The sequence below is a fragment of the Xiphophorus maculatus genome, chromosome 4, assembly GCF_002775205.1.
Source record: "Xiphophorus maculatus strain JP 163 A chromosome 4, X_maculatus-5.0-male, whole genome shotgun sequence".
NCBI classification, from domain to species: domain Eukaryota; kingdom Metazoa; phylum Chordata; class Actinopteri; order Cyprinodontiformes; family Poeciliidae; genus Xiphophorus; species Xiphophorus maculatus.
This window is the reverse complement of record NC_036446.1, coordinates 10,561,223-10,589,025: the sequence shown is the minus strand read 5'-3', so window position 1 is coordinate 10,589,025 and position 27,803 is coordinate 10,561,223. Positions and strand designations below refer to the sequence as shown.

The 27,803-nt window shown below is 39.5% G+C and overlaps 2 protein-coding genes across 3 annotated transcripts in view; both read left to right on the top strand.

The window, feature by feature from the left end:
• Nucleotides 1-2,232: 2,232 nt before the first annotated feature.
• Nucleotides 2,233-5,014, top strand: ddx28 (DEAD-box helicase 28). The gene has a single exon (XM_005796205.2). It carries the CDS (start codon nt 2,424-2,426, stop codon nt 4,131-4,133), a length of 1,710 nt encoding a protein of 569 aa, XP_005796262.1. The 5' UTR covers nt 2,233-2,423; the 3' UTR covers nt 4,134-5,014.
• A 2,435-nt stretch (nt 5,015-7,449) lies between these two features.
• Nucleotides 7,450-27,803, top strand: part of LOC102218259 (talin-2) — an 84,012-nt gene continuing 63,658 nt past the window's right edge. For both annotated transcript variants that reach the window (XM_023332081.1, XM_023332080.1), the window contains exon 1: nt 7,450-7,654. The gene's annotated coding sequence lies outside the window, so the exon portion shown is untranslated. The remainder of the gene's footprint in view (nt 7,655-27,803) is intronic.

Below are 27,803 nucleotides of genomic sequence, written 5' to 3'. Positions count from 1 at the left end.
CTTTGGAATTGTATTTTCACCATTAAATCACCAATAATTCTCTACAACCTGGTCTGCTCTGCCTCACCACCTTCATAACTGCACTGCATGACACAGAGTACTTTTTTAACTAAGTAGTGAAAGGTGCAGGTGGATGATATAATTTTAGATTCAATTTGTTTTAATTGATGTAATGAAATCCATCAAAATGACAAACGCAATACAACATTAGAACTTCAAATATTGTTAGAAAAAATATTTTTTAAAAATCATATCTACATTTGTGTGTGGTGGATGAACATAATGTTCACAATCCTGAATTAAAACATTATTTAATGCAAAAATTATGAAAAAAAAACATTTACAAAAATGATTTTCATTAGCAGAAAACTGTTTTCATTTTTTATGCATCTGCCTTATTTGACATGATACTTTACATGATATGAATATGTTTTAAACTGTCCTTTGACAGTACAACACCCGCCTTGTGTTTTTTCTTGCTCTGTTGTGGACAGCTTACTCCTTAATCGGGACTGTGGGCTGCCAGCTTTTTGGACTGGCAAACATGTGAGAGCAACTCTGTGACTGAAAGCACAAGTGATGTTCCCTAAAGCTTCATCAAATCAATCAGTGAGTTGATTCATTCAGCACATGTTAACAGTGGTCGATGCACAATCAATGCTAAAAATGTGGTCGTATCACTAATGCAGAAAGTGCTTTATATATGTGAATTTGAACACATTTAACTTTTTAGAAGACTACAAGAAGGGAAGATATTTTAACAGAAATAAAATAATAAAAAAAATACAACTCTCATTTGTGGAGAGAAAGAAACAAGAAAACAGCAGAGGTCTGTGTTTTCCTTTGGAAGCTCTGTTGACGCATGCTTGGGGAGCTTAGACTCCTCTTTTATGAGCTTACTCACCAGGCAAAGCAAAAATGCTGGATTATCCCCTTAAGAAATCTGGAATGGCTATGCCAAAAAAAAAATTTAAAATTGGGTTTTCCTAACCCTGACCGTGTCTGCTCGTTTATCTGTAAAGATTAAATATGATTTCATACATAGCTAAAAATTAAACAGAAGCATTTTTACAAAGGGAAAAAAAATCAGAGAAATAAACCTTTTAATTTTTTTCAGATATTTAATTTGTTTTACCTTTGTTAAAGCATGACTCAAAGTCATGTGGACCTTTATTGACAACCATGGTTGTGTCAGTGACAGTCCTTTTTCTCACCCTTGTCTAATCTATTACAGTCTGTGACATTACAGTGCTGACTCACTGGGCCCACGATCAACTGATTGATTCATCATTAGAGCAGGCATGCGGAGTTTGATGGCCTACAAGCCATCGAACTCAATGCTCATATAGGACACTTGTTACGTGCATATACATATATGATATATCATCTATACATATATAGTACAAATTAGTATTGTTTAACCTTTCATTGTATTTAGTAACTCAGTCCACAAAGTGACACAATATATAGATTAATTACACACATAATCTATAATATTTTCAAACCGTTATTTCTGTTGATCATTATGATTTCCCACTTACAGTCAACTGAAACAAACACAGCATTTAAGATTAGAATAGTTCATCTGAAAAATAAATAAATAAATAAAACAGCAACGTGGGATTAACGTAAAGAAAGTTGCTCAAAGGTTATTGTATTCAAAAGGTACTTTTAATCCAACAATGGAGCCTTAGTTGAGTGACGGCGTGGATGTGACTGTGTATACACATTATATACTGTATATATCCTTCACAAAGGTTCTTCTGTGAAAAAAAATGTGCAAAATTTCCATAAATACATTTCTAAATCTTGTGAATGTAAAAGCCATTCTGGCTGCAAAGGTTAGGCTCACATCATATTAAACCCTATAAGTCTGATGCACCTCAATTTAATATGTTTGTGAAGGAAAGTACCTTTGGAAAGTTGAGATGAAATGTTTTTTTATTTATTTATTTATGCTTGATCAAGAAGAACAATCGTGGGAAGAGATAGTCAATATTTGACCAAAGATTTTTGACAAAACTTATCTTTGACGATAAAAAGCTCTTGGAAAGACATTTTTAGAGTTGTAATGTTATTTTAATTATTTTTTCAGAACATGATGAAAACAAATCCTTTCCAAATTTGTCTCAGAAAACCGCATAGGGTTAAAATAAAAATTTAATGATACATCCCACCACCATTTAGTGTGCCATGTGTTTTGAAAACGTCATCAAACCCCGACATTGACGTCATCAGTGCTTACCAAGGCAGCATGGCGCTCCTCGGTTGCTAGAATGCTAATAGCGCAACGGTGTTTTTAAAGAGTTTTGAAGGCTATCGCCGATCTTCAGCGCGTCTAACCGGCTTACCATCGTCAGGTTTGTGGTTTCCTTCTTGACAAGTTACAGCCGGATGATTGCGGGACGTAGTCCGGCCTCATAATGCAGACTTTGAAGGTCGCCCGGGTTGCCTCAGGAGCATTAAAAGCCCTCGGATCAGGCAGGCTGTTCCGCTCTGAGCTACTCACGGCGTCTTTAAGCCATCATTTCTCAGCGACACAGGCTCATTTTTGTCAAACCGAGCCGAACCCAGAGGACACGGTGATCGTCCGCGTCCCACGCTACTTGCTAAAGCGCGTGGAAAACGTGAAGCAAGCCCGAGGCAAACCCAAGATCAGCACCGTCAAAGCGGGCAAGTTGCTGATCCAGAGCAGGAACCCTTCTCTGAACCAGTCTGCCGGGTTCACCGCGGGGAAGTTCGAGCAGCCCGTCCTCTGCTCCAAGGGATGGAAACACAATAAGTCATTTGGTGACTACTTCACCATCAACAACATCAAAGAAGTGGCTCCTTTTATTGCAGCCAGCCAGAGTGGGGACACCGAGCAGAAATCACCCACAACCTTTCAGAATCTTCACATCTGCAAGGAGCTGGTTGAAACTTTGGAGAGAGTCGAGATCACGCACCCCACTATTGTCCAGCTTCAGACCATTCCAAAGGTCATGAGAGGTCACAACATCCTGTGTGCTGCAGAAACAGGCAGTGGGAAGACCCTGAGCTACCTGCTGCCTGTTGTTCACAGGCTGCAGGAAAACACGCAAGACCAAACGACGGACAGGATCCGAGCCGTGGTTGTGGTTCCATCCAGGGAGCTGGCTGAGCAGGTGGCGGCTGTGTCCAGGACTCTGTGTATGCCGTTGGGTTTGCGTACTAGTACTGTGGGTGGAGGACGAGGTGTTGGTCACATCAAGACAGTCTTTAAAAGGAATCATCCAGATATCTTAGTGGCCACACCAGGTGCCCTGGTTAAAGGCCTGCGTAGAAACTGCTTGGATTTGAGCGAGCTGAACTTCTTGGTTGTGGACGAGGCCGACACCATGTTTGACCCCAGCTTCTCTGATTTACTTTCGGAAATTTTATCTCATACAAACATTGCGAGCAATCCCAAGGAGACACGAGGCCTGGGCCATAAAACCCAGCTGCTCCTGATCGGAGCGACCTTCCCAGATGGGGTCGGAGAAATTCTCAGCAAGGTGACAGACCTGGGCAAAATTGTTACAATTAAGAGCAAGATGCTGCACTATCTCATGCCCCACGTCAAGCAGACCTTCCTGAAGGTAAAGGGTGCCGACAAAGTCCTGGAGCTTTACCAATACCTGACTAAGCTCCAGCATGAAAAAGGAGGAGGTGCTGCTCTGGTGTTCTGCAACAAGTCCTCCACCGTTAACTGGCTGGGCTACTCACTGGAGGAGATGAAGGTCCAGCACGCTCGCCTGCAGGGGGAGATGCCTGCTGTGGTGCGGACGGGAATCTTTCACTCCTTCCAGAAGGGCGCTGTGAATGTCCTAATATGCACAGACATAGCTTCACGTGGCCTGGACACTTCCAGAGTGCGCTTGGTTGTCAACTACGACTTCCCTGAGTCCCACACGGACTACATCCACCGAGCAGGGAGAGTGGGGAGAGCGGGAGGGGTGGAGGACGGGGAGGTGCTCAGTTTCGTCACGCACCCCTGGGACGTGGAGCTGGTGCAGAACATCGAGACGGCAGCTCGAAGAAAGACCAGTTTGCCGGGGATGAAATCCGAGATCCAGGAGCCGAAAGCTAAAGTGGAAAACACAGAGCAAATGATTCACATGTTGGGAGATAATTAATGTACAGCAATGAGAAAAACTGATTGTATAACACGTGAATGATGAAGAAAATGCTGTATTGCTGGTTTATCCGTCATATTTCTGTTATTATTATTATTGTTAGAAACATTTCAATTCTAATTCAGGGGTGTGCAAATTGCTGTCTTTGATTTTTTTGTGACCCCCATCCACGGTTCAAGAGTGGCAGGAAACTACACCGCTTTTATTTTTACGAGACTTTTTCAGACCTACAATAATGTGTTCTTTTCTGCTTTGATTAAAAGTATTGCATTTTTAATTTATTGCAAAGCAATGAAAAGTAACAAATTCTGATTTTCTGGTTTAGTTGGACAAATAAAAAATATGACCACTGAGTTCGTTCAACTTGCCAGTTTTGGATCCAAGGTGCAAAAAGTTTGGACAATGCTGCTGTAATCAAAATAAAAAGCTATTTTTAAATTAAAGCAGTCATTGAATTTACAAAAATGTTAGCTGAGTAGATGCAAAAGAAGGTTACCGTTTTGTACATGGTCAACAATTGTTAGGGTTTTATAATATCTTTTCATTAAATTCTATGTGCATATTCTGTAGATCCTTGTACAAATACAAGACATCTTTTCTGGAGTGAATTTGTTGTTGCATTTTCACATTGTCTAAATCTGATCTTTCTACTTTCACTGGGCTAACAAAAACGGAAAATTCTGAAAAAATGAAAGTCTGTAGAAATATGGAATTTTGAAACAAAATGTGCAGAAACCCTTTTTGTATTATATATTTATTCTACTGTACGGTTATAAAGTTTGGTTTTCACATTTGTTTCTTTAAACAAAGAGATCTTTAGGAATTCTGAATCACAATGAAAATTGTTGTATTTCTTGCCTGACTAGAACTGTCAGCATTATTTTCTTGCTTAAATAAAAATATGATTTTTTAAAAATTTAAGTTCGTATAAATGTTTTGGTATCTTTCTACTTGGAGGAAAAAAATTATGCACCCCGTATTGCATACTTTTAACCACACGATGGCGACATTTATCTGATTTTTACTTGGCCCTTAGTAGTTCACTTTTTTCATGATTCTCTTGCGAACCAGTTTATGATCAGTTTTAGGGAAAGTTGTCAGCTTCAGACAGTATCTGGAGCGTCTAGAGATGTTGCGACATCTTTTTACATGTTATTTTAAATGGACAAAATATATATTTTTTAATATAGACTATTCCAAAATAGAACAAGCTAAATTTTGACTTCCATTTGCTACAACTAAATGGGAGTTATGAAAAACAAATTGCAGTGAATTGCTTGAATGCTTGTGACTGTGTAGAGATTATAGCAGCAGACTAATATCAGTGTTAGGCAGACAGTGTTAACTTTAAGTAACAAGAGGCTTGTATCAGAATGTCTGGTATTTAGCTGTAGTTATCCTCCTCCAGCCAGGGGTCAACATCCCCAAGCTTTGACCCCTCCTCATTTAGGATCGTGTTTTTATCCAACTGTACCCTGACAACACAGACCCAGTCTCCAATTATAGCACGTGGAGCAACTGCTACCAATCCCTCAGCTTATATTTTTAACTGAGCTCAGCTAAAGTAAAGTATTATTAAAGTGAGAAACACATGCACATCATGTATCACACTTCCAGTTGCCCGGTTAGCCTCACTTGCTGAATAGAGTCAGTTATCAGCTGGAGTGTTGACTACTTTGTGGCTCTGGAGATTAAATACATACAAGAGAACAACTTAATATGTTGCAGCTAGATATGTTTTTAACAGAAAAATAACACTTTGGTTAAGCAGGAACATGCTAATCTAAGCAGCTTCCTAGACCTAGTTGACAGACTGAGCGACTTTCTTTAAAAAGGTGCAGAAACTATGATATTTAGATGCAAGTTTAACTACAGTGTAGAAAATACTGTTTTATTTTAAATAGATAAAGCCACAGTGAAAATGTACAGTTTCAATAAAAGCAGAACAGTGCACCTCAATAAGTGCTTTTTATGAGACTTTCGTAGACACACTTTTCACATAAAAAAGGAAACATAATAAAGCAATCTACCAAGGGATGAATAAACAAAGGTGAAAAATTCCAGATAGAATAAACAGAAAAGGGTTAATATAGACTATTCCAAAATAGAACAAGCTAAATTTTGACTTCCATTTGCTACAACTAAATGGGAGTTATGAAAGAAAATGAAGTAGATATATATTTTTTTGATTAGAAGTTGTTTCACAGAATGAGCTTAGCTACAGCTGAGCATACAAGTTCAGCATTTCTTTAAATAAATAGCAATACGTCTATGCAAGGCTTAAAGGACAATCAATAAAATCTTAAAATGTCTCCCGCAGAGAACAGAAAGCCAAAACTGATATTACACATATTTTAATGAAGGAGAAAGTAGAGCTGTTATGGAACAAATTATTCATTATGTATTAGTTGTCCATCTCAGTAAGATCAAATATGTTTTTTTAAAAACACCAGGTTGCTGAAAAATATGTTGATATAGCATGGTATATACAGAGATACCATGATCATTATTGAGAGAACTTGTGCTTTTTCCAGCATTCTGCTGGAAAATAAAATCAGCATCTCCATAAAGCTTCTCAACAGAGGATGAACATGAAGTGCTTGAAACTTCACTAGAACCTCAAGAAACTTGAATTTGTGCCTTCACCTTTTCCTCTGGACTCGTCAGTCTTGATATCTGAAATGCATACTTCACTGTCATCTGAAATGACTAAGGACCACCCTGTCTTTCTCATCAGTGCAGGTAAGACAGTTCAGATGTAAAGGGATGTAACTGTATAAGCTGTCCTGGATACGTCCATGTGTGGTGGATCTTGAAGCACAGACTCTAGTCACCGTATGCTCCTGGTTATCTTCTCCAAACTCTTGAATGGCCTTCGGATTAAAATTCCACCTAAAGCTGCAGTCATTCCTGTTGCACGTCCACCTTCCTTTTCCCTACAAACGTTTTTCCTTCCACTTAACTTTCCTTTTATGTGCTTGGATAAAGCACTCTGTGAACCGCCAGCTTCTTTAGCAGACGCAAAGTAACTGAAATTTTAGTTTTCACAACTTCTCGCTGTATTAATCAAAATGAGTGGAAATAAACATTTGAACTATATAACGCTCTGTGTACTAGTTTCACGTTTTAAATTGAATTCCTTTAAAAAAAATAACTCTTCAATAGTATCTGAATTTATTAAGATACCCATGCATGATTTATTCTGACCCATTGTGTAGTTCCAAGGGTTGCGCATCCGAGCCGACGGACTACAAAACGTACTGGCCAGTTATAATGACGCATTTCCTCTTTGCCCCACTCCCCATTTACACACATCCACGCACATCTAACAACACTGTCGCTTCGCCGCTCTCTCTCTCTCTCCCTCCCTCACATACACACACAGCACACCGTCCGGAGCCACTTGGAAATTTCTCTCAACGTGCAGGATATCTCGGTGCTAAGCAGCGGGACTGCAGGCTGGCCGGCTGCTGGTTTATGCGCGTCTTGTCTCTTGAAATGCCCCAGCAGCGCATCTGAAGGTAGGTCTATACTCCAATCCTGTAATCGGCTTATTGTGGAGCCCATCTCCCCCGCAGATCTGGGTGACCTCCTCTCTTTATAATATTCAAACAGCGCCCAGCGTGTATCCCAGCATGCATGTGAGTCTGTGTTAGTGCGTGACTGTCCCGCTTTACGCTGTGGATATTTTTTTTTCCAATTCTACTGTTAATTCTCATATGAAACAACTTGTTCGCTGTCTTCATTTTTTTTCGCTTGGTTTTTGCGGGGAGTTTACAAGCCACGGGGCTGCTACAGCTGAGGCTCGCCTGGTGAGTTTGCGGGCATTTAAATATAACAATTATCCTGCTCCAGAAGCCGCAGCTCTCCAGCCTGCGAATTGCGGCGGGTGTGCAGGACTCGGAAGCGTGGAGAGTTCACGGATAGGCTGGTAACATGAATTACACCACACTGGCCAGAGAGAAGCCAGCCTCCGCCATGTTTCCATGTCAGTCAAAGCTTCCACTAAATGCCAAAGCCAACTGTTTCTAACTTTTTTTGTTTGTTTTCATTTTTAACCCTACGGCTTATTTAAACTGACGACCCACGCAAGGCGCGTTTCTCGTTTGCTTAGCATCGCACTTTATTGAACTTGTAGGGACGCGCCTGTATTCTGCAGCGCCCAACGTATCTCTCAGTCCAGCGTGGGTTCCCACGCTTTGGTTGCGATTCCCCACCAAACTAGCGTCTGTGATTTCACGACGAGTGTGCTGGAGAGAGCATCAAATGCAACGCACGCCCGCTTGTGTTGGGTAAACGCTGATGATGGGAGTCTGTCTGTGTCTCCTCTCCGCTGCCACACCCCTTCATTGAAAGCCGAGGCGCCGATATTCATTCAGCCTTTATTTTATGTACAGGTGAACACATGCTGGCGCAAGAAATCTCGTGATATCTTCAGATGTCATCGCCCCCACGCTGAGTCCTTGCGTCTGTTTGCATGCGCAAGTTTGTGCCCGCGGATCAATAGGCTCTCATGGCTGCTGTAGTATTACAGCCTAGCTGGTCAGTCAGCAGCCAATGAATTTTAGAGTGGCTGCTTGTAGACTGTGAGTCGGCCAGGAGGCAGGCGTGACGGGTCATATGAGATGGGAGATAGGGGGTTCGGAGTGGTGGGCAACCTGTGTTGTTAGAGGGAAAGAGTGTGTGAGAGGTGAGGAGGCTTCAGGGGAGGATTTACGTTTGGCCATTAAACTCACTTGCACATCAGAGTGCCTGGACCTTGGCTTGTCAGAAAAAGACACATGACCTTATAGGCTGCAGCCGCTCCACTGTGTATGTAATTCCTCAGGAACCAGTGCTCTCCTAGCTGTTGTCTTACAAATCCCCTGGGTATGTCGGACATTAGCCTGTGTGTTTGGATTGGAGGTAAACGGTAAATGGAATAGCAATCTTCTTAACAGTTGCAAAGGTACTTCTCAGATGTAATATTGGGTGCATTTCAAGCGAAAAGCATCAACACTTTGCAGGCAAATAATAAATTAGACCAGTTATACTTTCACTGTGTTTGGCGCTCATGGCTGCAGGTGTATCTAAATACGGTTAATCAAAAGGTTTATTTATTTCAGTAATTCCACCTAAAAACTGAAGTTCAAATAGATTCAGCACTTAGCAAGTGACATTTTAAGCATTATTATAATTATGGCTCACCGCTAATATAAACCCAACATTCAGTTTTTCAGAAAATTAGAACGATTAAAATGTATTTTTATGATGCAAATGTTATACTTTCGCCTACATAATCACAAGTCGACTTCCTCTACAATGAGGGTAAGCCACATCATTGCTACAGAGACTGGGTGTTCAGTGTTTCCAAACACAGAACAAGGTATATAAATGGGAGTGGCGGAGAAAGTGTGAGAGAAAAAGGTGTGCAAACTATAGGCATAACCACATCTGTGAGAGGATTTTGTAAAACATTTTGGACAGTGGATAGCCTTGCTTCCGGAGCCACCACACACATGCAAGCTACCACCGTCACTTTCCTCGCGTTAACCCATTTGAAAATTAAGGTCTGTGAATCCGATGGAAGGAATCAAACTTTCCTGAAGTCCAGTGTTAAGTTTCTACAGTGATTGATAATTTGTGCAGCTATGTCAACGTTGGTGCAGCTAATTAATCTGGAACTTTTTTTTTTTTTTTACCCCTCCAGGGGGTCTTTTTGTGGGCTCCAGTGTCCCTTACATGATAGTAGGCTGACAGGAAACGGGGAAGGAGAGGGGGGAAGACATGCGGCGAAATGTCGTCGGGTCCGGGAGTCGAACCCGTGACGGCCGCGTCGAGGACTCGAGGCCTCCAAATACGAGTCGCGCTAACCACTGCGCCACCACGGCACGCCCAATCTGGAACTTTTTGAACACTTCATGCTTTCCTATAATGACAAGCTTCTGGCAGCACTTGCCACCCGCTCACTTTAAATGGCACCAATAACTAGTTTAACGATGATAGTCGACATCAATTAAACCTGGCCAGCAAACTCACCTGACACACAGAGGGTCTGTAGTATCAAGAAAAAGAAAATGGAAACAAGCCAAACTTTCAGATGAAACGAAGGTTATTATTATTATTATTATTACTATTGTAAGCTGGACTTCTTTACCATCACAGCAGAGCCACAGGCTGAGTGCATCCATACCACGCTGCACTGATGCAGTAACGCATGCAGAAGAACCCCAACCAATACTCAAATTGTTTTGAACATTTCACTCTGTTTTTCAATAAATTCAATAACTGAAATAAGTGAATGTTCTGCTAATTATTTTCATTTATTGAAATGAGCTTGCAGATGAGGATAGCCAAAATGCTTAAACTTTAAGAAAGTGGTGGGGGAAAAAAAATAAAAATAAAAACTGAAAAAAGAAATTAAACTATTTCTTCTTAATAACATGAAACTATTAGTTTAGATTCATTCGTCCAGTAAGCATGGTGGATCCTGTGGGAGTGGAAAGCATCCATCCTGAATCTGCAGCAGCAAAGAGAACATTCATGGCGCTCCCCAAAGTGTCCCGTATTAAAAATTTGTCCTTTCAGAATGGGAGCTCCTTGTCTAATGAGGCGGGCCTTTCGTGCTTCTTCGCGCCCATTGCCTCTTTTTCCCTTCCCTGAAAATGTCAGATTTTTTCCCCAGAACCCTGTAGTTAAGTCTTGCCTTCAGCTGCTGCTGCTCCTGCTTGGTATGCGGCTCCACCACCGGCGACAGCCCCAATCATTTATTTAACCGACCAAACTCGCATAACAGCAACAATCAGAAGCCTTCTCATTACATTTCTAAGTGCACTGACCTTTGGGGGAACGTGTTTATGCATCTGTTCTGCTATTTGATATTCCTTGAACAGAATTATCACCCAATACACCAAACAGAGTAGCTGTTCAGTTATATAGTGCTGAAATCACTTCAGGAAAGGCACTGCTGGTTAAAGACATCATTTAAAGCGTCTTCATTTTTTATAGCATAGAATAAGATTTAGCGGAATCTATATAATGTCTGTTAATGGACAACGAAGAAAGCTGTAAACTATCGGTGACAATCGTTTGTTTTACTAGTATCCTTTGGTGATGAACATTTCCTACCAACATTGTCAGGTTGCTGTACTACACATGGCCAATTTATTGATCTGTGTCTTTGTTCTGCATGAAAACAGGCCTCTGTCACGACCAGTGGCCACCAGGGAAGTAATGAGCATGAACCCATAACGACAGTTTAATCACAGTGTGGATCACAGAAGGAGAGAGAGCAAACAGTTTGCTGCAGCTGTGCTCGGTCAGGTAGCCCTGCTGTGCAGACAGGGAAAAAATGGCCAGGCGGGAAATGTCATTATCATCCAGGTCAATCATTGTTGCAGAGCTGTGGTCTGCAAGTACAGCTCGGTTATTACCATTTACCTGCAGAAGATTGCAAATAATGGTGTTGGAAGCACAGTTTGCGATTGGTGTGATTAACAGCCTGTTAGATTTAGATAGATGAAATGCAATTAGGTTAAATAAAAAAGCATGCTTGCATCAAGTATTTCTTTACAGTTCTTTTTCACGATTTCTAATTTGTATCCCCTAATACCTGGCCCAATGTTGCGCAGAAATAAGTTTAAAAAAAGTATAATATTTTCCTCTTTGCTGTTTCCTTTTTCCGTGCAATCTTGAAGCCTGAGACAAATGTTAGGAAATGGTTGCCAGGTTGGTAACTAAGCAAGCTGTGTTTGGTGGCCAAACTTGCCAGATATAATCTGTGTACTGTTCTTTCCTTCCCCCTACTTCAGAGAGATTTTTCCAAATTGGAGGTTATCATTGTGTTGTACACAAATCGAGAGAAAATGATTACCGCTGACATCATACCCAACCACAGCTGTAGTTTATTAGCCATGTTTTATATTGACTCTTTATCTCAATTTAAAGTCGAAAGTAATACGTTTGTTATTCAGAGAGGAAGACGTTGTTCACCTGATATTTTTGTGTGGAACAGTTTAGATGAGAGTTGGCTGCTTTGCTAAAGGTTTCATTTATTGGCTTCCTTACTGGAAAAATAAAATAAAACACAAGTTGGAAGACTCTCGACTTCAAGCAAAGGAGTTCAGCTTCATTTCCACTGAGCTGCACGGCCCGGGTCGGTGCGGTTCGGTACGCCATTTTATGGGACGGCGTATTTAAGAAAGTGTTTCCACCACCAGTTGGGCTCTCACTGGGCAGGTAGGGTGAAACCCAAACGCCTAGCATGTCAACATACTCTCCTCGTGCTTGTTGTAAGCACGAGACAAGTGTTTTCTGTCATCCAATCAGTCGACTGTTGTGTGACACCAATCACTCCACACTAACTTTGCTGTACTATTGGCTTGTGGAACTACAACTGAAGGGGGCCCAGAAATAATGCACTATGGGTGTGAACTACTTTTATAATGGAAACAGACAGCGTACTGAACTGTACTGACCCGTTCCTTACTGGTTTGAATTGAGGCATTGGCGTCCTCTTTATGTTTGATAGGATGATGGAGAAAGAAATGGGCACTTCACCAGTCTCTGGGGATTAGGGAATAAGTGTTGTACCAGAACACCAAATAGCACGCAACTGCAGATACAAGCCGGCAAAATTGGTTTCCTTCAGAACATGTCTAAAATGCATCTTTAATCCTTTTTGCCGTCTGCACTATCACCTGCAGGGCTGAACTGAAAAAAATAAGAGAATCTGTTTTTATTTTGTTTTCTCACATGGTCTTGATTTTGTCACTGCATAATTTTAAATATGTCAAATTGGCGCAAATTTATTTTGATATTTTGTTTGAATTTTAGAAGGCAAAGACTTCTTTTTAAATTCTAGTTGTTTTTTTTTTTCTGGAATTTTGATTGTGGGGTCCAGGGGTTAAAATTCCTCTAAAATGCCATCATTAGGGCACATGGTTGCAAAAAGACATCCTTGTTAATAAAACTCTACCTCTTTGTTTTTTGTATACTCACTATTCACAGCTATGCTGTAGTTGTGCTTTTACATAACTAGATAGTTAGAATGGTGTGTTCTACCTCTAAACACCTAAAGGCGCACAAACATTTACGCTCCATTCTGCCTTTACAGATCAGACGAAAAATGCTTTTGACTTTTTATTGAAGGTTTAGCTTTCTGTTTAGGTTGACTATAATACAGAAAGGTTTCATGATTTCCAACCTACTTTTGTTTTTCACCACTTTATTGAATGTGCTGTGCTCTCTGTATGTTAGAGTTTACATCATTAGTGTTGGCGCCTGCTTCCCCTCATGTTGGCTATATATGCATAACCACCCTTTGCTGTTCTCATGCATTTCTGCCAAAATGCAGATATGTAAGGATTGCTGGCTGTTGCATTAACCTAGCCTGACATTCCAGATGGTTTGCTTCAGAGCCATCTGGGAAGCCCTGTATAGAAACTGTTTACAAAAAAACCGGCATAATCCCCAAAAAATCACAAGAAATTAGGTTAACCATTTGTCTTTTAAACCATTAAGGATACTACCAGTCAGATGTTTTAGGTACAACCCCATGGAAATGACACTTAAGGTTTAGATTCCCAATTGTTCCAAATTTCTTTAAAAAAAATAAATTCAGAGATTCTTGGTAAATATGCTGACTATACAATCTGACATATCCCATGTTGATCCAGCTGCTTTACAAGATAAAGATACTGTTTAATGCTCTTGAGCTAACCAATGCAACAAAATGTAAAACAAACAAAAATATGTTGGAGTGGGAAGCTCCTGCACTACTGTGTGAGATTCTGAAGGGTGATGGAGGAATGTGTGGCCTAGTTCAAGTTGGCAATGTTGCAGAATTTAAATTTTTTTGTGATCAGCCTTGGCCTGTGTAACCTTTGAATATAAAAGTCATGAGATTTTAAGTAGGATAAAAAAAAGGCTAGCATTAAGTCACATTCCTTCATATTAGAACCGCTAGATCTGTTATTGCTCAAAATTAGATTTAAAAACAAAATCAAACTTCATATTTTAGAAGTTTGAATTTGATTTCATTTATTTATTTGCTTAAGATGGACATAATACATTGATGAACCTTTTGAACAACACAAATGTAAATGCACCCAATTACAACTAAGACTGGTTTCTGTTGCTTGTCCCCCTGCCAGATTATATGAATTAATATTCAGATTTTCATAAAACTAAGTTAAGGCATAACAAGTTATGAGGCATAGCTTTAGAGGTCATAACTTACTTTTTTTTTTTTGTTTTTACTAGCTTTCCTTCCCACCTCCCACAAACTTCTCATTTACCCACCTCCCACACAGTATGTAGAAGTATAAACCAGTAACAATTGCCTGCATGACAGCACACAAATTTTCTGCACTTTTGGCCTTTTCTAATTAGTTGATTTAAAATACTTAGACTAGCTCCAGGACAGAGCATGAGGACATCCATTTGTTCAGTCTATATTTAAACATAAAGTACCTTTTTTTTTTTTTTAAAGCTGAGCAGCCTGTAGTTTGAGCAAATTGTACTCTGCAGCATTCTCCATATGAGGCTCATTGTGTCTTGCGATGCAACTCATAGATTCACCAGTTTGCACGAAGAATGCGTTTTGTGCATGTTTCAGTGTTTTGGAACCAAAGAGGTTGCCATAGAGATGAACCGTTGCAAAGATTTTGGGCGTGAGCCAGTAGGATATACAGTATTATGACTCTCCAGTAACAGAAAAAAATTACTCATGGTGCTTGCTCAAAAATATAAAATATATAGATGGATAGATAGATATCTCTATCAACTTAGGAAAGTTGATAGTTTTACACAGCACTGATGTGGACATGGTTTTAGTGGCCAACAATATTTCCAAACAGGCACATTTATCTGTCTAATAAAGGAGGGAAAAGCATAGGAACCTTCTCTTTGAGCCTGTTGGCTGGCAGTGTGCAGGAACAAATTGTGGTGAGGCAGTTCTGTTCTGTTTTTCTTCAAATAGCCAGGTGAAGTCTTTTGTCTTCCCTTGACTTTTTTTTCTGCCATCTTAAGATAAATTTAAACTATAGGAAAAGTATATCAGAAAATTATAGTGATTTTTAAACCGTGACTTTATCAAATCTTGATACACATTGATTCTGATAACTCTTGTCGCTACAATAGCAACAACTGCATTTGCAGTTTGCTATTGTAGGGTTTCCAAACCATCGCTGTCAAAACAAATCCAGGTGCACAGTGAAATATTTAACATTTAACTTGTGGCATTTTGCAGCATCAGCTAACCTTTAGCTGACAGAGTACATGCTCAGAAATGGGTTTATGGCGTCTTCAGCTATTACTGGCCTGCGTCTCCGACAGAAATCCCTGCTGCCATGGTTGCTACCACCTCCAGGCTCATGCCTCTTAGTCACCAGGGCAGAAATGTAACCTAATCAGGTGTCTGTGGCTCCCAGTACATAAGCACACTTCTCTGCAAACAGCGTCCAGATGGCTCTGTGTCCATAGCCATGTGTCCCCAGTTACTATACAACAGCCTGTGGTTTTTAGATTTCTCCTGGTGCTGCTTTATAAAATGCTTCAGGTGGGACAGTCTTGTTCGTTCTGGTTGGAGCCATTTGATCTGGAAACGGAACGCCCAGTAGCCACCCGAAGGTTACAGGAGAACACCTATTACATTGCAGGGTGGAATCCATAAACTGAGTCAGAAAGTCTGCAGTCAGGAACTGAACCAAGCAGTTATGCTTCCATTACGTTTAATTTTAGATATACCTTGTAGATTAATTCAAAAAGCACTTTGTAGGAACGGCAGTAAAATAAAAAAAAATGACTCTATAGTGCTTATAGATCACAGGGTAAAATGAGGAGAAGATGGTGTTGGCTAGAACGGCTTTGAAGCAAAAATAAAAATCCAGACATCATATGAAAGAAAATCCCACTCTTCTATTTTAAAGATGAGCTCATTGACGTCCCTCTCCCCGCGGCTTCGGGGGTCCCTCAGCAGCTGGCTGTAACCGAATCTGTGGCAGAAAGAAATGGTGTTCTCATTACTCAACAGGCTTGTTGACAAATTTCAAACTTTATGTCACTCATCAAGGTATTTCTGTGTCTGTGACACTGGTTTGTGAAAATCATTCAATGTTGGAATTCCCCAGGAAGTGACTTTGGAGCAGCTCACAGCTTTGTTTAGAAGCTGAAGGACTGATCATGGTGGGCATATCCTGGAAATGTAACCCGCCCCCTTTCAGACCTCCTGCAGACTTAAAAAGCTATTCTTGGGCTTTCCATAAGGATAAATTCCTCCTTCAGATGTTTTGCAGCTGACTTGAATGAGGAGTTGCCCTCCTTGGGATAAGGCCACTGTGCTGGCTGAGGGGTTGAGTTTAGCAGAACAGCATGGACAAAACACTCTAGGGAAGAGTGATGAGCCTGGGTGAAAGTAAACAGTCAAAATGTTGTCAAGTAGTTGTGTGTATGTGCAAGATTTCAGATGTTCATTTTTGTTACTTTGCTGATGAAGTAAAAAGGGGAGCATTTGGTGTAGATATATTAATAAATAGCAAAATTGTGAGTCTTCCGATCAATCATGTTGCTGTGTTTTTCTTTAAATATTTGTTCAGCCCATTTTTAAATCAGCCACTTTTCCAAATCAGTTGGTTGTTCTGAGCCATAATTATAATTGCTAACAATTTGTATGCTTTTAGTCTATTATGCATGAAGTGGGAAAATATTTAAATACTTACCTTTTGTTTTCTCTGTTTTGGGAGGTTGACAATACCAGCTGTTTCAAATGTTTCAAAAGATATTTCATCACAATATATTTGAAAAGCAACACATTCTGCATGTGATAGGCTTTTTCATCACACTAATATCACACTGCTTTGTGCTTGGTTTCTGCCAAACAGTGCATTGTTCACAGAGAATATGTCACATAAATATTTGATTGATCTATTGGCCATCAAAAAAACATTTCACCTGTATTTTTAATTTTTTTTTGTATTTTCATGTTGGGTTTATGATTAGTATCCAACTCATTATGGGTGTGCATGAATCATTTTGCATCTGAATTTATGGCTTATTAGATATTTTTAAAATGTGAATTTGAGGCTTTAAAATAAGACCTTACAACTTTCTTCAACTGAACTTATTCCACAGATGTGGATTGTTGTTAATTATTGGCTTTAAGAGATTTCCTTTGTGTATTTGGTTTCCAGAGTTTATGTTAAAGTCATACTGACCTGGCTGATTGTGCTTTTAACTCTGTGTACAAATTCCTGCTGAGTTTTCTACTTTTAACATGGCTTCAAAGTGCAAAGTGCATGCAAATAAAGTGCCATTGGCCATTTGTAACCAAACTCTGAAGGTTGAGCTTGATTTTAAACATCTCTGGTGATTTTTGTCCCAAAGGATGAATTTTGCCCACAGCAAGCAAACTTTTATTTATTTATTTTGCAGTTTTGGGATGGCTGTGCCTCACTTTGCAACCCTCTCAAGCCAATCTAACCTGACACTGCAGAACTCTGTGCATGGAGGGTCCCAGAAATAGCTCTTTAAGTGGCTGTTAATGTATGAGTATTACACAATCATGCTGTCAGTGCTCCGTGCCCTTGGCCTGAAACCTTTCTGTCTGCAGGAGTCCAGCCTGCGATCCCCGTTTCCCTGCAGCCCTCTGGTGCTGCTCTGTAAGGTTGTTGAGTTTGAATAAAGCTATATAAGGGAATCCTCTCTTTGTTTATTAGTTAAGGGAGAGTACATGGGAGGGCTGCCAGGCCCTCGAAGTAGAAAAATTGGGACAGAGAGAGAGAAGAGGACCAAACACCACTCAAACAGTGTACTCTGCAATGTGGAGCTGTAAACATTACTCCTTTTTTAAGGCAGTGAAATTATTGTGGCAGCTGGTCTGTATTACTTCTGGGAAGCTCAGTGTTAATAAAGTGACTGAAAATAGCCATTCCTTGGGCATACATACAGTTGGACACAAGGATGCTGTCATTATATATTATAGCTGCATATCAGTCTTTCATAAATTAAAACGTATTCATCTGAGCAGGGAATTGCTGGTGTTATTGCTAGAGTTTCCAGGTTTGGTTGGGCCAAACCACAGCAGATGTAAGACTCAGACTTCTGGTTTTAATGGATACGTTTAAGTGGTTGTATATGAACAATCAATGGCTTTGTCTTTTTTCAGGTAGAAAGTTGTGCTGTGTTCTGTGGTGGGTCCCTGTTACCATTTTTGCATTTATCTTTCTAGTAGCTTGTGTTATAAAGTCCAACCTTCTTGTTTTTGCTTTTCTTTTGATCTATTATTCAAGAAATAGCAATCACAATTATCCAATATTTGAGAACAGTATACAAAAGTCTGTGTTTTCTGCGTTGGCAGAGTAAAATAATGACATTGACGGCCATAGTTTTGAGTTTAAAGTTGGTATGCGTTTCATATCGACTTGTCTGTGGGGAGCTTGTTCTCCAGCTGGCAAAGAGACAAATGCAGCATTGTCAGATCTCTCTGTCTAGATGGACTCAGGCATTTTGTCTTTCGAAGTGTGGAGAGAATGCCAGCCTTGTCTTCAGTCTGCTGACTTATCTTCCCTTCGCAGAGCACAGCTCCAGGAAAATTATTAGGGAGAAGGGAGCATTCTTACATCCTTTTAACAATGATTGAATAATTTTGAAGAGTGACCTTCCAGTAGCTATGATGTTCCTGGTAGGAATCTGACGATAATGTCTGTGCAGAAAGTCTGTCTGGGTTTTTATTTGGCATCATACCCTGCAAGGATTGTTGATTCAAATGCTTGTTCGCATTGCCAGATGAGAAATGCAGCATTTGATCTCTTTCCTCTTATACCAAGTGCAGCTTGGTCCCTGAATAGAGTTCCAGCTGTGCTGCCAAACATTTTGTATTTAAATTTATTATTTTTTTTATTTTTATTTTCGCACAGCTGTGAGAGCAGGTGAATGCTCCTTAGCAACCTGGCGTTGCAGTGTGTTTCGGGCTGCCAAGCATTCCACAGCTTTCTCTCTCTCTGCTGGGATTTATAGCAGCAGCCTGTGCTTACCTGAGGAGAACACTCACTCACTCATCTTCAGGTTTTTTTGTTTTTTTTTACAGCAGAGGTTTGGGCTACAAAGTTCATTCTTTGATAAATGAAAGAAATGCTTTAAAAATTATTTTGAACGTTAAGGTGAACATTGCCATGTATCCATTCCAGTATTCAAATCTAATTTACTTTGTTGTGTTTTAGACATATTTTATGAGAGACCAACACAAAATGGAGCTTGGCTGAAGTGGATCTAATGTAAAACATTTTTATGAGTAGAAATGTGAAAAGTGTGGAGTAGATTTGCATTTAGATCTCCTGAATCAATTCACTACAGAACCTATTTCCACTTCAGTTGCAGTTTTTACACTTTTTTCTATTTGATTTAGGTCTCTAACTGGGTCATTGTGTTTGGGGACGGAAGTGGTATAATTCTTCAGGCATACATCCAGTGTTTTGCATAGGCTATAATGCTAAATTGACCATAAATGCCCCATTCTACATGTTTACTGTCTCCCATGTGGATTGTGGAAAATGTTTTAAATGGGTTCTTATGGTTTTAAATTTCAAAATGGCTTCTTTCTCACCACTCTTCAACAAAGGCTGTGCATCGTCGGAAGTTTCTCCAGAACTACCATTGTTGGGTTTGGTGTTTCTCATCTTTCCCTTTGCAACATTCCATAAATTCTAAAACTTCTCAGGAAAAGCAAAGCATGAAGTGCTCCAGGATTTTCTTGTAGACGGTTGCGCCAACTTTTGAGTTGATAAAACACAGTGGACCAACCTGAGGAGATAAAATGACTCTTGAAGACATTAGACTGTGGAAACTTCACACTCAAAGGGCCTGGATTATGTGCCACTCGTCTTTCCCTTCATACTCACTGAGATTGATTTTGAAATAAAATATTTACTTTCTTCTGGAAAGCAGACAATTAACCACTGAGCAATTAACCACGCAGCATTGACATAAATACAGTCTCAGGTCACTGTGTCACCCTTTTGCTTTCAAGTGGCCAAAAATCTACTTATCTGATAGTCTGCATATCACCCGAAAGACCAGGTTACTGTTAGATAAATACAGCAGAGCATTTAGAAGATGAAAGCAGAGACTCTGATAGTTCAGCCTCTTTGTGACTGACTATTTGGAACCAGGTGATGTGTGACCATGTTGTCAAATGAAGTTGTGAAGAATAAATATGACCATAAATGACTTTCATCAAATGTGTGAGCACAAGCTTCCTAAAGGTTTTAAAATACTTCACAGTAAGGAAATGAGCTATATTATAGCATATCTTTTTATGCAGCACAGATTCAATTCAGAGTTCTGCTTGACTTTCTTCCCCTCTGTCTCTCTTTGGTGCGTTCGTGGTATTCCTGCTGAAAGATAAGCTGCCCTGAAATCAGCCCCAGTCTGCTGACCGAGCAGGAAACAGTAGCAGTCCTCCCTCCCTGTATCCCTCCAGTCTGTCTCTCGAGCTGAAGCTTGTTCGCTTTCCTCTTTCTCTTGCCTCCCTTATCTCCCCTTCACTCAATTTCTCTTGCCCCTATCTCTGTTTCAAAACCCCGCCCACTTCTCCCCTCAAAACCTCCCCAGCGGCCGGCGAGCGTGTCACCACCTGGGCTGCGATCCATTGACACAGGGATGAAGTGGCACCGGCAGGGCTCACTGGGCTGTAAATCAGCCGACACATCCACGAAAATTGATAAAAAGCGCCACATACCATAGATTAATATATTTGTCATGCTGCTGGTGTGATAGTTTGAACCTCTATAATCTAGTTTGCCCGAGTTTAAAAATAACACTTCCAGTGCATGAATTGTGATAATGGAAAATGGGTTTCCATTCCAACATGGAAGAGCACATTTTGATAAAGAATGAGTCGAAATTTGATAAAAAGCTTGCTGGGAGGTAATAATTTTAATCACATAAATAAAACGATTTAATAGGACTTTAAGCATTTTTTAAGCAACAGTGCCTTGCATAAAGGTTTTTCTTAATGGTATCAAAAAAAAAAAAAAAATAAATCAGGCCCTATACAAATTCATGACAGTTTTCTTTATTTGCTCGTCTCCTCACTGTTATGCACTAATTTGTGCTGGTTTATAACAATAAGTCCTTCTAAAATGCATTGAATCTTGCAGTTGTAAGACAAAGTACCAATAACACAATTTGTACTCAATATGAAAATGTTTAGTAGCTGCTAAAACGTTGATTTTGAGGCAAACACCAACAGGAAAGTTGGTAAGTAGCTAAATTAGCTTCGAACTGGACTTTATATCATTTGACTCTAAAAGTATTTGCACCAGCTTGTTATCCTGTACTTCCCCCCACTCCCCCAAACAATACAGTCTATTTAATGTGCATGAGGTGAGCTGGGAGTGGCTCCTGTCTGCTCCTGACAATGGACCTGACATGTAAGGGGGCTAGGCTTTTACTGCAGATCGCTGTGGAAAAAACAGGCTTGAAGTAACTGAATTGTTCCTTCCACAATAGGCAGCCAGAGCCCTGTATGGTCGCTTACCTCCTGTGTCAATCTTTTGTTCTCCTTTCATGTCCCAGAGCCTCTGAACAGAACCGTTCTTTTTTTAATTGGTTTCCCTGCCTGTTGGTCAGCTTACACACCTAAGATTCTGATCACATCCACCTGCCCTGGAATTACTGTGGCCCCCTTTTGGACTTTTGGAAAGTGTCACGCTTCGAATGGCCTTCATCTGTCATAAAATCTTTACAGCAAAAGCAGCTAATGAGAAGGATGATTAAAATATATGTTGGCCCATATTTCTCCTGACTCCTGTGCGTTTTTGAGTGCCAACACAGCTGGAGGTTCAGAAGCAAGGCGCTAAATGCCTGCTCACAGCTGTCCACTCATCGAGTGGATTATGAGACGCTCATATCCGTACGGCTGAGATGCAAAAAGGAGATTAGGCCAGCAGCTCAAGAAGAGGGTTGGTCCATCCTAATCTGCAGAGCTGCCAGTGCTGAGACACAGCTTTTAAAATGGGGCTTTGATGATTTATTGCGCCATGGAAAAGATGTGTTCTCTCCTGTGGCTGCCTGCACTGTTTTCTGCTTTTGTGGGTCGTTTGTCAGGATGGGTTTCAGGGTGAGGACGTGCACTAAACAGAATGAGAGGTAACTCATTATGCTGCTCGATATGAAGCAGTTTCCCTGTTTATGCTATTTTTGTTCTTGTTTGGCCTTATCAGTACCACCGGCACTTCAAGAGCGCAGTTAGTTGGATGCTTTTCGCTTCAGTTAATGTTATTATCACATTCTGCTTTAATTAATGGACAGGATCTCAATTCCAGCACTAATTGAGGGAAAAACTATTATCCTCTGTCTATTTAAATGTTATATCTGGACTGAGCTGGTGTATTCTTTAACTTACTACCAAGGATGGTGTAATATCAAAGGACCATATATAACTAGAGTTGGATAAGCTTTTATGCCTAAGATCTAAAATATGATTTTACATGCTATTATTTTTCAAAAAGCAACAATTATTCAAACTTCAGTTAACATAACATCATATATTGATAACAGTTGTGTTATCCAGACACTCGCCTACAAGTGTGATCTTAATGTAAAGACTAACAAAAAATGGGAAAAAAACAAACAAAACAAACAAAAAAAAAACACATCAAATGTAGTAGTTTTGGAATATTGTATACTTTCAAAGTTTTGGTCTTTATAGGGAAACAAAAGCATAATAAGCTGATTTTGGTTAATTAGTCTATTTGCTCAGGCAGTTCTTCTCTATGTGGCTACTTTATAGCTGCGTAGCTTGAAAACTGTACTTTTTGATGATAATGATCCTAATTTAGCTTCTTCCCTGAGGGGAAATTGCAGGCTTCTTTAAGCCATCTGATTTTAGTTCAGCTACAAGTGGGGGTGGGGCAGTGCTTTGTTACCTTTTGGTCCGCAGAGCCAAATCTCAGGAATTTTTCTCACAGGATAAATTGCCAGCACTTATCTTGATCAGGAGTTGCAGCCAAAACACTAAAAGAGAGGCAATAATTATGTTCTTAAACTCCAGAAAAATACATTCTCAAAATGATCTCTAATAAAAAATTTAAAAAAAGAATTGTAATGATTTACTCACTGGTTTGACCAGTGTTGATAGACATCTGAGAGCCTTCAGTAATGGCCGGTGATTTTTAGTCATGTGAACCTTTTTGGGTAGCATGCTTTGCTCAGTCATTTTATTTTCAAGGACCTAAGATCCTCCTCATGTGATCTGCCCTTTTCTACATCAAAAGCTTCAGAGAAAATCTGTTTAATAAATAATTAAGAGGTACCATGTGCTCTAATTCAGGTTCAGTGGACGACCATATTAGTTCAAATCGTCTTTTAAAAGATGAATTTCCTAACGTTATAACCTGTTGCTCATGTGATTTATTTATTGTTCTATTTCAAGCCTTCCATGCTCATGATGTTCTATCTTTTTATTTGATCTTTTTTAGACTGGATTTGTATTTTTATTGCTGTTGATGGTTATATGCTAATTGAATCTGGAAAAAAGTCAGACTTTTGTCAGAAAAATTAAAAACGGCATTGTGGGTAAATTAATTTGAGCATTCAGTCTTTTGAAATGGTTTGTTTATTTTTAGTGTATACTAAAGAGCTAAGATAAACCACATATCTTTCTTATGACCAACACAACATGATGCATAATAGCAATGTAGAATGAAAAAGTCAGGTGGTTTTCAAAATGGTTTTTATTATAAATTAATAAAGTGTGATGTGCATTTGTTTTTTGCCTCCCAGTACTCAGTTCTCCCATGCACTATAACATTTCCACCTAACTGAAACATAAAGTGTCTAGCAAACCTCCCCAACAAGCTGCATGCAGGTTACAAATGTAAACACCTTGTTTCTTCTCTGCTGCCGCCCCTTCTGCTCACTCCATGAATGGAGCTGAACAGGGGCGAGGTTGTGTTGGAGGGCTGGATTTGTCTAATTGAATTAAAAGCTTGTCCTTCTGTAAAGGACCCATCCCCACCCCCAAACCCTCTGGAAGGATGGAACTAATCACTGAGAATCTGCCGTCCCAGGAGAGAGTAGACCGGCTGCCTTGTATAGAAGAGAGCTCTGTTGTGTGTCTGCTTGTGAGGAATACCACTATACCAATTATGGTGTTTGTAATTGTGACTATGTGGTGTTTAATATCCAAAGATTGTTCATAGCTAAACCTCATTAAGCTGTGTGCCTGGATCCTTACTGACCTTCTGACCGGCTTGACCTCCCATCCTTAAATGGAGAGGCCATGTAACAACTAAAACATGAGCGTGTGTGTGATGCAAAGCAACAGCTGTTCTCCAGATGTCCTCAAATTTCCAAAAAAGGAGTGTAACATGATATCCTCAACCTACCCTCAGACACTATGCATTGATGCAACTTTTTTGTGATTCGGCTTTCACTTTAAGATATCTATTATAGGAAGAAATAAGAGCAGTGGCAAAAGTACTTAATTATTTATGTTGGACAGAGCAGAGATGATGTCATGGCACTGTTTCAGAGAACAGTCACAGTAAAAATAGGGTTTTTACTAATGTTTTAAAAGAAGAAATGCTTATGACATTGACATTATTTTAGCATCTTATATTAGCAAATAACATGACTAGGATAACAGAAATGTGCAGTCGCTATGCACATTGTGGAGAATGTATATCTTTATCTTGGCCTTTGTGAGAACTGTAAGGCTGACAACATTTTCAAGTCCAAAATGTTTTCCCAACCAACAGAATTTGAAAGTTAAAAAGCACCCTCTCCTGCTATCTAAACTAAAAGTCTTGCTCTCGCTTGCTCTTTTGCAGCTTGATTGAACTGCAGACACATATTGATGTTCCATAGATGGATTTCCTTTTTAAATACCCTTTTACATCTCTCCCTTCATGTCTTTACTTTAAATAATAGATTAATAGCAAAAAATGCTATTAATGGTTATTATTATTATTATGTTATTAATAACATCCACAATGAAGTGAGGTGTTGTCAGTAGAATTTGGTAAAGCTTATTGTGTTGATCAGTAAAAGATGGGATTTTAAAGTTTTTGACAAGCTATGATCAAATAAAATTTTAAACTGAAATGTTGATGAAGAATCTTTAATGGCTACACAGTAGGTCACTGTGAACACCTCTTTTCGTATAGAACAAGTTTATTCTCTATAATGTTACTGCAAGATGAATCTTCTGCCTCTTGATTCAGGGTAACATTTTTTTGCAGACATGTTCACTTTGATCAGGCATACACAGTGCTGGGTTCTGATTTTTGACCCAAAAGTTCACATGATCTTCTTCACACAGACAGTTCAGAGTAGGAGGGTTTCAGCAACTCATTTATTTATTCTTTATAAAATACATTTGACAGGAAATGTATGCCTGTTCATCAACAGTATTTTATTTCCTTCTTTCAGAATTTCCCCTGTAGACAGGTGTCTCCCAATGAGGATGTAGGGGTGTTGAGTCCCTACCACACCACCTCTGTTTCATTCATTAAGCCCAAATCCCCTGGACCCATTTAGCTAATTGAATATCGGGGTCTGGTCTGCTACGTCTCTTGTAGGTGTTAGGAGACAGAAGCAAATGGGTTAATTGGCTTCAATCAGTCTGGAGTGTGCAGTGTGAGGCTCGGCTGTGCCTTTGTCATTATTTAGAACATACTTTCGCTCTTGCAGATAACTAGAAACAATGCGCTTCTAAGGATTCCTTCCTTTCTGAATTGCCTCAAAAATGCAAATTTTACCTTTTAATATGTGAAGTGTTTTTTGTTTGTTTTTCTTTTTGTTTGTTTTGTTGGCTTTACTAATAGACATGATGATGGTAATGTGATGTCTGGGACTGCTTTGCAATGTCTTGGTATCGATTTTTACGAGTTGCTCCGAAAATGAAAGTCTGGACTTGAATACAATTGAAATGTAGTGGTGAGACGAGACCTTATTAAAAAAAGCCATTTTTACTGGAAAACCCACCAATCTGGTTAAGTTTAAACAATTTGGCACCAAAGAGTGAGCAGAATTTTATGGCCAGTTTTCACTAACATCTGATGGCAGTTTCTGTAGCCAAGGGTAGCACAACCAGTTATGTTTAGGGTGAAGCTACATTTTCATACAGGCCCATATTGGTTTGGATTCTTGATTTTTTTTCCTTGAAACTCCATTTCAAGTTATCTTGGTCTATAGATTTGTTGCATCTAAAAAATTCTGCAGTAATGTACATTGTAGAAGTCATGAGATGCAGGATACCCCTAATTTTCTCATGCAAACTCATCAAGTTGGTTATTTATTGACAGAATGCAGATTTGTTTGTACAAATCCTGAAAGCTAAAGAAAAATATGCATGGACAAAGATGATTTTTCAGGTTTGTGAGCAGCTGCCACTGATCAGAGTATGCCTCCAGCAGCAAACTTGGCACTCAGCCTCCTTTAATTGCAAAAGAGCTGCCTAGTTGTAACCATGTTTGGGCAGTAAATCAGCTGAATATAATGAGGCTCCACTGTAGTTTTTGCTTGATATGTGAAATGTCACATCAGAGTACCTGCAATTCAGCAATGGATTTTATTGTCAAACACTCCAGACACTCATTTGCAGATTCTCTGTAATTGATGCATGTTGCCCCTTTGGCCTGTGTGTAATCCAGCTGTGTTGGTTCTGTTTGATGTTGAGGCATCATGGTGGGCAGTTTTATGAAAGGCTCCTGTTTGGAGCTGATGCAAGATGTTTCCCAGGCACCTTTTTTTGTGACTTGTTCCCACTTTACCCCAGTCTGCACAGTGTGATTAATGAAACTGCACGACGGAAGAAACAATGAATTCCCGAGTGACAGGCAAAGCTGACCAGCTGTGATCTGCTTCACCTCAGGCAATTCTAGATTGTAAAAAGGGTTTTCATGCTTAATCAATTTCCTTTATTTATTTATTTTTTTAATTTGGCAGATTTTATTAACAGCAAAATGTCTTTTTTAAAATTGGGTTTGGTTTCTGAGGATATGCTAGACTGTGGAGGTTTTGTTTCTCTGCTGTTGCGGTTTTCATGCTTTGCAGGGTTGGAGAAAGGAATTGCAAGAATGCAAATGTTTTCCAAGTTCTGTGAGGTAATGTTTCTGTCACAGGGCGGTTTTAGTTTCAACTGTGTTATCACATTCATTTCCTTTTATACAATCATTTATATTTACAACAATATATGATCTTTTTAAAAGTACTAAAACTGTTGTTTGATTTATAATAAGTTCCTCTCTAATGTCCTGGAGAGAGTTTAATAAATAGCTCTGTATAACCATACATTATCACAGAATATGAACAGTGGTGGGTCCACTTAAGTAAACCTCCATGTACAACTGTGATATAATGTAATCAAATTTTTCTTATGTGTTGGAGGATCAGATCACACACCTACCAGTGACTGGTTAATTCTTTCAAATGTCTTTTCCCATTAATTTAAGTCCAGACTCTTCTGACTCTATTTTCCACAGCTGCATAATATTGCTGTCAGATGAATGCTGTGGTGTGAAGTGCTTGAACATAGGTTGTGTTTATATTGGCTTACTTACTCATTGACTTTTATTTAATAGATAAACCCTTTAAACTAATATGTAAACCCTATTTGTTTATTAAATACATATTTTAACAGGTGACTATATATTTTTCTTAGATTTACATTTCACATATTCAGAATAA